At 33.0% G+C, this 12,742-nt stretch overlaps 2 protein-coding genes across 2 annotated transcripts; one reads left to right on the top strand and one right to left on the bottom strand.

Annotated features, from left to right (window-relative positions):
- Positions 1-402: 402 nt before the first annotated feature.
- LOC122600047 (dolichyl-diphosphooligosaccharide--protein glycosyltransferase subunit DAD1) lies at positions 403-2,472 on the bottom strand. The gene is made up of 5 exons (XM_043772694.1): positions 2,234-2,472; positions 2,073-2,120; positions 1,307-1,394; positions 1,160-1,203; positions 403-667 (listed from the first exon to the last, which is right to left on the bottom strand). The coding sequence occupies exons 1-5, from the start codon at positions 2,321-2,323 to the stop codon at positions 584-586; spliced, it is 354 nt and encodes a 117-aa protein (XP_043628629.1). The 5' UTR covers positions 2,324-2,472; the 3' UTR covers positions 403-583.
- A 4,201-nt stretch (positions 2,473-6,673) lies between these two features.
- Positions 6,674-12,095, top strand: LOC122600041 (uncharacterized protein At1g32220, chloroplastic). The gene is made up of 7 exons (XM_043772686.1): positions 6,674-6,870; positions 8,643-8,739; positions 8,852-8,940; positions 10,170-10,225; positions 10,544-10,690; positions 11,371-11,496; positions 11,636-12,095. Exons 1-7 carry the CDS (start codon positions 6,749-6,751, stop codon positions 11,914-11,916), a joined length of 918 nt encoding a protein of 305 aa, XP_043628621.1. The 5' UTR covers positions 6,674-6,748; the 3' UTR covers positions 11,917-12,095.
- Positions 12,096-12,742: the final 647 nt, after the last annotated feature.

The following is a 12,742-nucleotide window of genomic DNA, read 5'->3' as shown; positions in this document are numbered from 1 at the left end:
TAACTAAATTGCTGGGAAGAAGGTCCCAATGACATGGGAAAACTGGAAAAAAATGACATGGGAAAACTGGAAAAAAAATTTCTTTTTTGTAAATAAATAGCTATAAGGGTGTCTATACAATTGGTTCTTAGACTACCCGCAATTGGTGTATGTAATGAGGTTTATAATTGTTTAATGAAAGAGCCATTAAAATTCAAACTCAAAAACCGGATGTCAAAAGTTACAGTACAAATACCAATTATTGTTATGACTGGAATATTTTGTGCGTTGTAATTGGACCAATGGTTCTTATTGAACTACTGTTTGTGAGGATGATCTATATACCTACCAACCCAGAAAGTGGGAGACGAAGAGCCTTTAAGAAAGACTCTACAAAGACACCTCAAAAAAACTGCAAACCTGTTTCAATATCGAAAATCTATAATAGATTGCTAGCTGTTTCGGTCGTTCTAAAGTTTAAAGAGGTTCAAAATAATAATCCTATTGCCAATACAGATTTCAGGACTCAACAATAACACAAAGTGAAACCAAGAAAATCGACTATAACTTGCTCTCATCTTACTGAACATATCTGAATAGTGAGTTATCCAAGGAAATTCATAATCACCAAATGCAGTACCAAATTGCAGAGAACAAAATCTGCAAAAGCACGCTCGGGAGGTAAATCCTGCACAAATGTAACGCATTAACATCATGTGTAATGAGTCAGAAGTTGAATTTTGTACACGCATACATTACGCAATTTACAAAGAAGAGGAAATTTCGACCCATTGATGAGTAAAAGGTGGATTATACTTCCAATGGGTATAATGGGATAAATAAGAGAACAGGTTACATATTAAACAGGTCAATGGTCACCCAAATGTGAATTCAGAATGCATCAGCCTCTTGAATCGTCCTATTTAATAGACTAGATCATCGTTACAAGAATATGGTCGGCCTGATCATATTTAAAACATCAACTATCCACACAATAAAGAATAAAAAGCACGGAAAGCTTTTATGTGATAAAAACCCGAACCCACAATACAAAAGTACATGTTTTGACAAGACCCCGTATGACCCATTACCCAACCTCTCCTACCAGGTCATTTTGCCACCTTAATTAACATAATGGTGTAGTTCCACACTCAGTTTTTGGCAAGAACCAACTTCATACCTTGAATTCCTTGTTTTCTTTGTTGACTTGAATACGAAGACAAACTGCACTCAAAACGATAAGAAAAGATTAGCCGCGAAGCAATAACTTTTAAACTGAAATGAGCATACGTCCAGATATGACGAATGAATATATAATAAAGCTTACCAGCTAGGACGGCTGTTCCAACACATGAAAGCACACCCGAGAGAAAAGAGTTGAATGGAAACGACCCTACTATTGCCATGTAAACCACCTGGTAATAAACACAACATAAACAAACTGTGTCTTGAGCTTTCTACCTTTCTTCTTATAAGAAAAATAGTAAAGATAAAAGGTGGGGAGACAATGTTTTCCACGTTTACTCTTGTTTTCTACTACAAAAATGTCAATGAACTTCTACAAGTATCAAGTAAGCAAGTATCACACACTAGTAATACGATAATCGCAGAGCTTAGGAGACAGTCAGATACTAATAACTTCGTATCTCCAACTGACTTTGAACTAAATTGTGTTAGATTTGTTATGCAGGTTCCATTCTTATCAAGTGAGGTGAATCGCGCTCATCATATATTCAAAATGCCAATATGATGTCCCTTTTTTTCAGCTTAAGTTTATCGACCAACAAGTAGAAGAAAATGCCAAATATTTGAATAACGTCTGAATACGGAAATGACTAAAAATCTTACTCATAAAAATTACATTACAATAGCTATCCCCTAATATACTTTGACTAATTTCCACAGAGATAATCATGATGAGACTATTGTAACAATACAAAATAATTATAAATAATAATGTGTAGAATATCAGTTAGTTTAGATTTAGATATTATTAAAACATACATACATAGTTATATAGATACATACATTTTACAGTATAAATCATAAATATAAAATAATTAAGGTGAAAATAAAAGGAAAAAATTAAATACCTGAATTAGAGCAGTGGATACAGCGAAAACGACATACAGATCTATGATCTGAAAGATATATATAACACAATCATTAGTTTTCATACAATTTATTAGGGCTACAAAAAATTAACAATTAAAAATAAAAAAGGAGGATAGGTGGGTGAAAGGGAGAAACTTACCTTGAGATTAGTAGGAGTAGCAGAATAAGCAGATCGGAGAGATTGAAAAAGAGCTTGCGCGTCATCTTTTGTTGTCGCCGATTTCCCCATTCTCTTTTATGTTATTTTTGGCTCACAAAATACACACACAGACTTGTATTATGTGATCTGAGGCCGGCCTTGCCTGATCTGTTTCTCTGGGCGTTTACTTATTTTTACGACTTTTGTTCTAAAAAAAACCTTAATTTTAACAGCTACAAATCGTGCTAGTAACGCCAAGGTCCCATTTTTTTTTTTATTAATGTTTATACTCGATAGCTAAACAAGAAACTTCTCACGAACCACGAGTTATGGATCCTAAATCCTAATACTATCCTTTATGTTTATGAGAAAGGTTTTGATATAGACAATTTATCTATATCTATATCTACTAGCACAGTACCCGCGTTATGCTGCGGTGTTCGGGGCGGCGACGGTGTGGTGGTGGGGACGACTTTTGGTGGTAAAAGCGACACAAGTGGTGTAAATAATTAATGTAAAAATAATTGATGTATAAAGTTGATTGAGATGTTTTAAAAGAATAAGGACTAATAGTGTAATATATTAAGGGTATTTTATACATTAGTTAATTCATTAAGAGTAAAATGGTAATTTCGTGTGTCCAAAAAATGTAAACTTTTAACAAGGGGTATAATTTTTATATAGTAGTATAGATATTATAACAAGGGGTTAAGACTCCATTCGCACCCTCCTTCAAAACCAGAGCTTCCCACGAATTAATCCAAAATACGTTGTACTCCAATTGACGTATGAATCAGGACCATCATCAGATAATCTTGTTAAACTCGACATTGAGACAATGTTTGTTACGCTACAGTCCACACCGAATAACAACCTCCTGTCAAGCCAACGTCACCCTAAGGGGACCAAATTCTAGATCCCTCCTTGAGGCATTATAAATACCCCTCGTTGGTGACCTTGGAACCCAATGACAAATTCACACAAACACCTCACACATACAATTGGTGGCGTGAAGCAACAATTGGGAACCGCCAACAAGTCTAAAAAACCTTACAATCATTTTCTAATAAGATTAACCTCCAATAATTACGTGTAACTTTACCCTTAAACATGTATCACATTGGAGGGAAAGGGGCTAATGTCTCCTTCAAAATTTAAATTTTGTCATATACATTTAAATATATTTTTCGTGGATTTTTACATTTTTTTTTATAAATTTTTAATATTTCTTTTCAAAATTATTTTTCATTAATTTTTAAAATTTGCCTTTTATGTAATTTATATGTGGTAGCACCTCTAGATATATGTATCCCATTTTCAATGTCTTTGAGTCACACATAAATAAGAGAAAACTACATATGTTCTCGAAGTCGAAGGTAACTAATAACAATGATCGATTTGTGTCGATTCTCCATTTGTGTTTTCATAGCCTTTTTTATCACACTTTTTTTTTATAATAATACCATAAGTAATCAATTATTTAATGTTAAGACACATATATCTTTTTTATATAGAGTACCTGGTAAGATAATATTATTATGTTACGTAATAATTCATATTCATAGATTTAACATACATGTGTACATATTCAAATATTAATAAAAAAATATCGGGGATAGACATAAACTACTACATTCTATTTTAGTATTTGCTTATTTACATTGTAGTTCATCCAACTTCATCTTTCACAAAAACCGCTCACAAGTCATTTATGTGCAAACACTAAGGTACACGAAATTATTAATATGTATTTTGTATGGACTCTTTTAAGCTTATGAACTAATTAACGGCCTTTCAACAGCCGTATACACAAGCTATTAAACTTTTGGTTTCTGCATTTGAACATTGACTAATTTATTATGCATTACATTTACCACACATGACACAACGTATAAAATTTGTTCGATAGGGTTTAGACATGAAAGTGATTTGGCATTGTCAAGGTTAAATACTTACATCAAAATGTTTAGTATCGCGGTATCCTGACAATCAGAGGCAAAGATTTTTAAATATGGGAGGCACGATGACTAAAGTGGTAACACGATCGAATACCATGAGTTACGGGTAGGCAGGTGATGATTTTTGGTGCCCGAAAGAAATTAACGGTTTGAAAGTACCATGTTAAGCTAGAGGTTTAATGTACACATAACTTCGAATGATAAGTTTAATATAAATTACATATAATGATGTTTTTATTAGTTTTTATAGGTACGTATCTTGTCCTAATCTAATACCTTTTTATTATTGTAAATTATGGTAAGCGCATTTCATTTAGATTAACATTTTTGCATATACATATTTTATAATCTTCTCCTATTTGAACTACAAAAGATAAATTGATGAACTCATGAAATGAATACTCATAATATACAGATAAAGTTGTAACTAGCGTACGTATGTTTGTCAAATATGATAATCTTTTACAATGCTTTTCAAAATGATATAGTAATTACTAATTAAGACTTACATAAGACATCTATAATAACTTTTGTCATTTGATAATAGAGTAAACAATAAATATATAGTAACTATTGAATTTAAGGCATTGAAACTCATAAATTTAAACAGTTCAGCGTGCTAAATTACAGTACACAACTATACATATAGTTTGTTTGATTAGTTTAGATATGAAAAGAACAGCAAAAAATTTCAAGAGGTCCACATCAACAAAGTCATGTAATTTATTACATTGCCTTTATAAGTATTTTATTGTTTTAAAGAGGGCACTAAAAATTTAAGTTGGGGGCATCATTAATGATTGGGTCATGTTCATCTTAAAATCTCACAACATTTATATTAAAAATATCAAGACTATTGGGGGCAGTACCCCGGCTCTTAATAGTGTGCATCCAGCCCTGCTGACAATCAACAAGTTCTTATAATATTGTTTAAGAACAAAAAAAATACATAAAAACAATTGAGGATTTGAGCAAGTTTTCTACTTTTCTTTCACAATATTAATGAAACATTTTGGGAATGCTTAAGGTGGTTATCATATTCAATGAACCTACTTAACTTGTTAACAAATTTAAACCTTGTAAAACTATAGGGCAACTTGGCAAGAGGTGACCATTATATTAAAAGTGCGATTGAATTTTAGTTGGAATGAGCCTTTGATGGGTTATTTACTTTCTTTACATGGTTGATGATACTCTAATGGGTCATCATAACTTGTGAATTTAAAATTTGTTACGGTGTTTATTATTTCCTCATTTGATATGTTTCGGTGTAACAAAAATGTGTTTTTGTTTTGACATGAGGGTGTTGTTTGTTTGGAATCAAAATATCGGTAAAACAATTCTGTAATCTATACTCCTTTTATAAAAAAACTTACCTCCCCTCCTTAAACTTTTAAGAATTTATCTAATTTACCTTCCATCTTAATACATTCATATTTTCATTTTGTATACTATAACTAAAATACCCTCACAAATATTTCAGACCATATTTCTCCCTTACACATAAAACATATAGCAAAAACTATAACTCATAATTTGTCCCCGCCCTCACATCCCACCTCGAATGTCGTCACAACACTTCGAACGTTATCGATTTTTTTCCGCTGCAACACGAGGGTACCCATCTAGTACCTTATAAAACAAACCTAACCCCCTCTTTACTTAATTAAGATCCCCCACAAGTTCATTTCTCATTCATCTATTGAATGTACCCAAAATATCCCTAACAATTTCAACTCACACAAAAATACGGTTACCCTAGTCTAATTATCTATCTACATCTATAACATTCGTTACTGCCATCGTCACGACCATCACCACTATCACCTCCACCACCGCCACTACCGCCACACTTCACCACCACCCGTCACCGCCATCACTACTACGGAATGGGTCTTTAAAAGACTTGTAGAGACAAACGTCTCATTTCTTCATTTAAATTAATAAAATGAAGTTTAATCATGAATAAATGATCTATATCAACATGTCTATTATTTGGATGTCTATAAATAGAATCATGCATCAATTGAATTACATGTTTTGTGCGAATAATCTCTCGATTAACCCGATGTATTTCCTCTGTAAGAAATTTGAAATATAAGACCATAGTTGATTTAAATTCTTACAAATATCTAATAATTCATAAGCTATAATGCCTTTCATTTTTGACGTATATAATCACTTTGATTGATTTAGTCATTATGTTTGTAGCAGTTCCCATTGATGGCCATGTCATATTTATATTTTGAATTATCAACATTGAAAGTTGTCGGTTTATACCCGTATCATTATCACCGCTACATCGTACGAGTATCTTGGAGTTCAAATATAAACTACTGAACTTGCTAATTGGATTGGATTGTTGAAACACTTTTTCTTTTCCCAAAAAAAGTCAAAGGGTGTAATCTCACTTTTGAGAAACTTTTTTTTTCTTTACATTGAATATATTTAAACTTTACTATTTAAAAACGATCCTGAATTACGTACTTCACCAACTCAACTAAAACTCACCACACCACAACCTTGGAGAGGAGTGGTTTAGTCACAAACAGAGAAAATGTCTTGTTCATCTCTATCATTTGTAGCTGCTGCCATTTCTGCACAACCTTCTTCAACTTCAAAGACATGTTTATCTCCTTCTTCTGCTATCCCTTATTTTCATTTCTCAAACCCCAATAGGTCAGTTTCTTACTACCCCCTTTCTGGGTATGTTTGTTTTATGTTAAAATCATTCAAATTCACATTTAATTTGGCTTTGTTCAACTAAAGTTTCAACCTTTATGTAAAAAAAATTCCGGGTTATTTTTCTTGATTATGTTTTTCAGTTCTTATTTTTTTATTTTTATTTTTTGTTTTTAATAGTTAAATGACTTACATCTCTAAGAATAGTGTGTATGTTTTTGTGTTAAATTCCTCTCAATTTACTTGTAACTTGGCTTAACTTAGCTAAAGTTTGATGCTTTATGTAAAAAAACATACTGGGTTGGTTTTCTAGGGCCTTTCTAACAGAGTTAATTTAAGTTACCAACTTTTTAAGGATTTTGTGTACTTTATTGTTTTGGGTTTACTTAATTTAACGTTAATTGGGGGTAACTGGGCAAGTTTCCATCAGTTTATCAAATGTATTTGATGAAATTTTAATAAAGTTCCCTTTAATTTGTAAAATCTACAATAGGTCTTCTTTTGGCATTGAGGTTATTTAACTTGAAAATGTTGGTATCATTTTCTGCTTCTTGATAAATGAATATGCATTTCAATGATGTTTCCTAAATTTATGATGCTTTTTCAAAGGTTGTACTCAATGTTTTTTTTTTCTTTTTCATTCTTTTTACGGGCATCTGTTTGGGATCAATCTTTTCAAGTTTATGTTAATTTATTGCAATCCAGCTTAAATATGGCGTAACTAGCATAAATCTTGATGTTATGTTGAAAATCTGTGTAGATTTTTAATGGTCCTTATTATCATTGTGATTTTGTTGATTCTGAGTCTATTTGTGTAAGAGAAATTTGGCCAAGAGTTTATAATGTTTCTTGTTAGTTATTAAATACCAACTATAGGTATCATCGGGTGTAATGCAATATTATTATAGATTTCTTTTAGTTGGGTTATTTTTTTTGTGTGTAAAAGTTCATACACGGTTTAGATCGAATAAACGAGTGTTGAGGTTATTCACTGGAACCTGAAATTTGGCATCATTTTTCTCTTGGTGAACCACCGAGTGGCATTTTACTTAAGACAAAGGAGTTTGGTTGTAGATTGAACTAACATCAATATATATATATATACATACATACATATATATATATATATACATACATATATATATATATTTAGTAGGCATATTAAGAATTAGAAATCATTATTGTGGTTAAAGATGATGTAAATTGAATGAATGACTCTTTCAAGCATTGTTCTTGCGAAAATGCATAGAAAATTAAAGTTACCATCTATTTGTAAGACCAGCTGTTTATTTTGATTTGGTTTTCTTGATAAGGTAAAAAACTAACATCACCCTCGTTGTTTGTTTACAATTTGACATAATTCATGACTGGCACATCAGGCATGATATGTGTGTCTTCTGATGATATGGCATGTAAATGGTGTTTTTAACTGTTACGTGTCTCTCATGTATTTCTTGGCAGGAATAACAAACAGTTGCATGTTAAAAATGTGAGGAACGTATGAGTTAGAAAACATTATGTTAGTTGCCTCACACCAATTTTGTTTCCAGTCAATGGTCTGTCAAAATTTGGACGGAATTGATGGTAATAATACTGTTGTTAAGGAAACCAAAACGTTAAATGTTTTTAATAATAAAGCATATTACCACGATGAGCACATTGTTAAAACCAGAAATCCATATTGACCAACTTTTGATGAAACTAATATAGTTATTCTTTAGTAACGAATTTGTATTTTCTGCATTGACCAAGGCTTGATTTTCCTGCAGATTTTCAAGGTTTGGTGTCAAATGCAGCTATGCTGATGCAGGCATAAAGGACAACTCCTTCACTATAGATGTTGAAGCAAATATTAAGACTGAGAGGGTCTGAATTCGCACACGTGATTAATTTTGTTATATATCCATTTCGAGAAATCCTTAAATGCAAATTAAGCAGTCTGTTTGTAGACCATAATACGTTCCTTTTTTCTTATCAGCTTGTAGTGCTGGGAGGCAGTGGTTTCGTTGGGTCAGCTATATGCAAGGCTGCAGCATCAAGGGGTATTGAAGTCATAAGCCTAAGCAGGTGAATTAATTTTTATACTAACATCAGCTAAAGTTACTTAGACAAGGCCGGATGGGCAGGATAGGTAACAGGTCAAAATTAGTGGCAGATTTGATCGGTAACTTCTTAGCGCAGGTCAAAATTGAGTGGGTTGGATTGGTATGACAACACCTTTGTCATATTTGAACTTTATAGATGAATATAAAAAGCTGTTATTAAGTAGGAAGTTAGTAAAATAGGCTGCCCAAATAACGTGTCAGTATCTTATCCGTCAGAAGTGAAATAACCCAAGTTGACTGATTTATGGATATAGATTTACATGTCTTACCCGTTGAAATTTTCTTTTCTGTAGATATATCTTGTTTTCGACTTTTCGTATGTAAATATTATACCCAGGGATGTCCCCTTCTACTCTTAAATACTAATAAAATATAGCTTTATCTTGTTTCCAGTTATATATATGCCATGGTACATGTCAAAACTTATTTCTTCTCTATACCAACTTAAGTTGCTTTTTTTTTACTTCTTATCCGATTCGAAAATCATGTTCTTCCTTCTCTGTAAGAAAATTTTATATTCAGTCAGAACTCAAAACCCTCAACCGGGTGCAAATTGTTATCACCTGTTCATATCCAGATTAGTCAGTGAGTAATATCTAGAAGAGGCAATTTCAACCTGTATTCTCTAAAACTGGGTCAATATGGGTCAAATGAGTAAAATATGTGAATCTATCCAAAAAGTGTACATGTTAAACCGTTTAATTCATTACAATTAAATCATTTTGTCAATAATAGTTTTATAATCATATCGAATATCTTAGTTATTTATGAATATAGAGAAGACAGACAAAAGATGTGTTGCCATGTCAACCCGACTTGATGACTAAAAGGAACTTACTCATTTGACCTGCGCGGCTGAGCGCCTGAGCTTATTTAGACCCATTAACCAACCTGACAGAAATACTAAATGTGGTAAGTCCAGACTTTAAGACGTCCCAAGCATTTGACAGTAATGCACTAATGCTATCATTAGGAAGTCCCAAGCATTTGGATAATTGTAAACCTCAAATGGTGTTTTTTTTATATCGTTTATTAGTGTAATTCGGATAGCATAATAATATGAAAATCGTGTTAAAATACTGAAATAGTGATCTTAAAGTACAGCAGTAGGAATCTGATAATTGAGTTGCTAAAGTGTGTCATCGAAGTTCATTATTTATGGTATTAATCTTGTTTGATAACGACTTTCAGGTCAGGACGGCCAAATAGCTTGGACTCATGGGAAGATCAAGTGACTTGGATCACTGGTATGTTAATAGTTATAGCTACTTTCTACAAGTGATCATATGATTTGTATCATAGCTTAAAACACAGAGGAAGGGATGAATCCATACATTAAATGGGTCTAAATTTTACTTGAACTGAAGATTGCTGTGATAAATTAAGATTATTGAATAGTTGTGATCATCTGTCTGTTTGACTTAATACATAGTTTAATAGAAGTCCAACTATAAAGTAGATACCCAAGTTACCCCCTCAGTAATACACCTTGGTTCCTCCCTCCCTCCAGTCTGTGTTTTTCTGGTTCTTTGTAGTTTGTTCACCACTATATGTTCAACTTCCAGGAGATGTTTTCTATGTTAATTGGGATGAAGTACTTCCCGGCGCTACCGCAGTGATTTCAACACTCGGAGGTTTTGGTAGCGAGGAACAGATGCAACGAATTAATGGTGAGGCGAATGTCGTTGCGGTAACCGCTGCCAAAGAATATGGTGAGTAACCGATTCTTGGTATCACTAAGCTACACAACTATATGGTCACACATTGTTAATGGCTATTGTATCTATAATTTTTGTTTTTGCACATCTGGGAAAAACTGCCGTTCATGACTTCACCCACCCACATAATGTCATATGGTTTCCTTGAATCTTGGTAAGCAAGTTCCTTGTGATGCTAAAACTCGCACAGATAGGCTATCAACGAATCTGAAACAGAAATACCCAAAGTTTCATTTTGATTATCATGTTTACACAGTTTAAGATTGATCTCCAGCTTCAATTCAGAACACTATAGTATGCAGTCAGACTGCAAAACACTTTGTTATCCCTTTTTTCTTCTTCAGATTTTTAAATATTATATGGGTTAAATAGGGCATTGCCAAAACTTTATCTTTATTTGAATTGATTTTGTATTACCTTTTGAGTTTCGACCTGTTTTGTTTCAACAAATTTTTTGCATTTCATTTTTAGTTAAATCTTTTAGTTTGACCTTTAGAGTTATAAAAAATCACTCAGACAGACGCATTTATACCTAAATGGGTGGAAGTAGCCACCTGACTTTAGAGTTACGAGGGCATAAGTTTGTATCAGTGACATGATTTTATATGCCAATTATTCCTTGCAAAATTGATATCAGCATACCGTTAGTTTAACCAGTCCTTTTTTTCTTGCAGGAATTCCCAAGTTTGTCTTGATCTCGGTGCATGACTATAATATACCATCTTTCTTACTTACGTCTGGATACTTCACTGGAAAGCGAAAGGCCGAATCCGAGGTTCTCTCCAAATACCCGGGTTCTGGTACACTTCATAAGCAATCTTTTCACCTTTTTCATTATTATATTTTTTTGGCTTGTATCCTGTGTGTACCAAGGCTTGAAAATCTTGAAAGCTAAAAAAACAAAACAATATTTTAGGGGTTTTCCATTAACTTATGCAGGTGTTGTACTAAGACCTGGGTTTATATACGGGAAAAGAAAGTTTGGTGATATTGAGATCCCGTTGGATTTGATAGGCGAACCTGTGGAAAGACTTCTCAATGCCACATCAAGCTTCACCAAACCCCTGAATTCTCTACCTGCATCTGATCTAGTTTTGGCTCCTCCTGTTAGCGTGGATGACGTTGCACTAGCTGCAATAAATGCAGTAAAAGATGATGATTGCTTTGGTGTTTTTACAATCGACCAAATCAAGCAAGCTGCAGCCGGTGTCAAAGTGTGAGCCCATCGCACGTTTAAGCATTAGAATTCGTAATACGTATAGATATGTATTTATTGTATTGCATAATGTTGTAACTAGCAACTACCGGACTGTATGCAATACAAAGATGCATTTGTGAAGGCATACAATTCAGAATCATGAGTATTGATTCTTGATTACAATGAAATGAGCTTTCTTCATTTCTTGGTTTCTTTCTAAAGCAAGTCAGTTACTAATCTGGTAAAGTTATCGGGGTCACTGCCTCACTGGGTGTGATGTTTGCGTACAAACCAATCTATTATAGTATGTCACCTTGACCATGAATGCTAGTAAGATGGCTGATGTGATCAGCAAATGCCTTTCAGATGGTATACATAATTGATCCGTACAAAAGTCTAGTTATGATATCTCCTAAATCAATATTTCATAATCCAAAAATTCCAAATACACCCGCTTATCTGTAAACGTATAGCTTAAGCCAAAATTTGAGAAGTAAAACTTAAACCTTAAGTATAATCCAAAAAGGACCATGTTCAACATGTATTGCAACTGTTTCCTGCAATGTATAATCCTCAACAAGATCTTAAATTTGGATTTACATTTCGGGGAACATCTTTTCTCTGCAGAAGTTTGCTCTGGAAATACATGTAGATTAATTAATTCAAAATTAGGGAGGTGGCTATGACTATCTAACAGAGATAGTAAAAGGAAAAACATGCCGACTTTAACCTCAAGCTCACCAATATAGAGAAAAAATGCGACAGAAACCCGTGTAATACGGTTTCAGACCATAATTTGTAATAGTAAAGAAAACATAAACTAAACAATGAGTGACATTTGAAATATT

This window comes from Erigeron canadensis, chromosome 5 (genome assembly GCF_010389155.1).
Source record: "Erigeron canadensis isolate Cc75 chromosome 5, C_canadensis_v1, whole genome shotgun sequence".
In the NCBI taxonomy this organism is placed as follows: domain Eukaryota; kingdom Viridiplantae; phylum Streptophyta; class Magnoliopsida; order Asterales; family Asteraceae; genus Erigeron; species Erigeron canadensis.
The sequence above is the reverse complement of the archived record's forward strand: the minus strand, read 5'-3'. Positions and strand labels throughout refer to the sequence as shown.

Coding starts and splice junctions, on each gene's coding strand:
- LOC122600047 (XM_043772694.1), bottom strand. CDS start 2,323: ATGGGGAAATCGGCGACAACAAAAGATGACGCGCAAGCTCTTTTTCAA. Junction 1,395..2,072: donor TATCCACTGCTCTAATTCAG/GTATTTAATTTT, acceptor GTTTATTACCAG/GTGGTTTACATGGCAATAGT. Junction 1,204..1,306: donor TGGAACAGCCGTCCTAGCTG/GTAAGCTTTATT, acceptor TTTTGAGTGCAG/TTTGTCTTCGTATTCAAGTC.
- LOC122600041 (XM_043772686.1), top strand. CDS start 6,749: ATGTCTTGTTCATCTCTATCATTTGTAGCTGCTGCCATTTCTGCACAA. Junction 6,871..8,642: donor CATTTCTCAAACCCCAATAG/GTCAGTTTCTTA, acceptor ATTTTCCTGCAG/ATTTTCAAGGTTTGGTGTCA. Junction 10,226..10,543: donor TCAAGTGACTTGGATCACTG/GTATGTTAATAG, acceptor TTCAACTTCCAG/GAGATGTTTTCTATGTTAAT.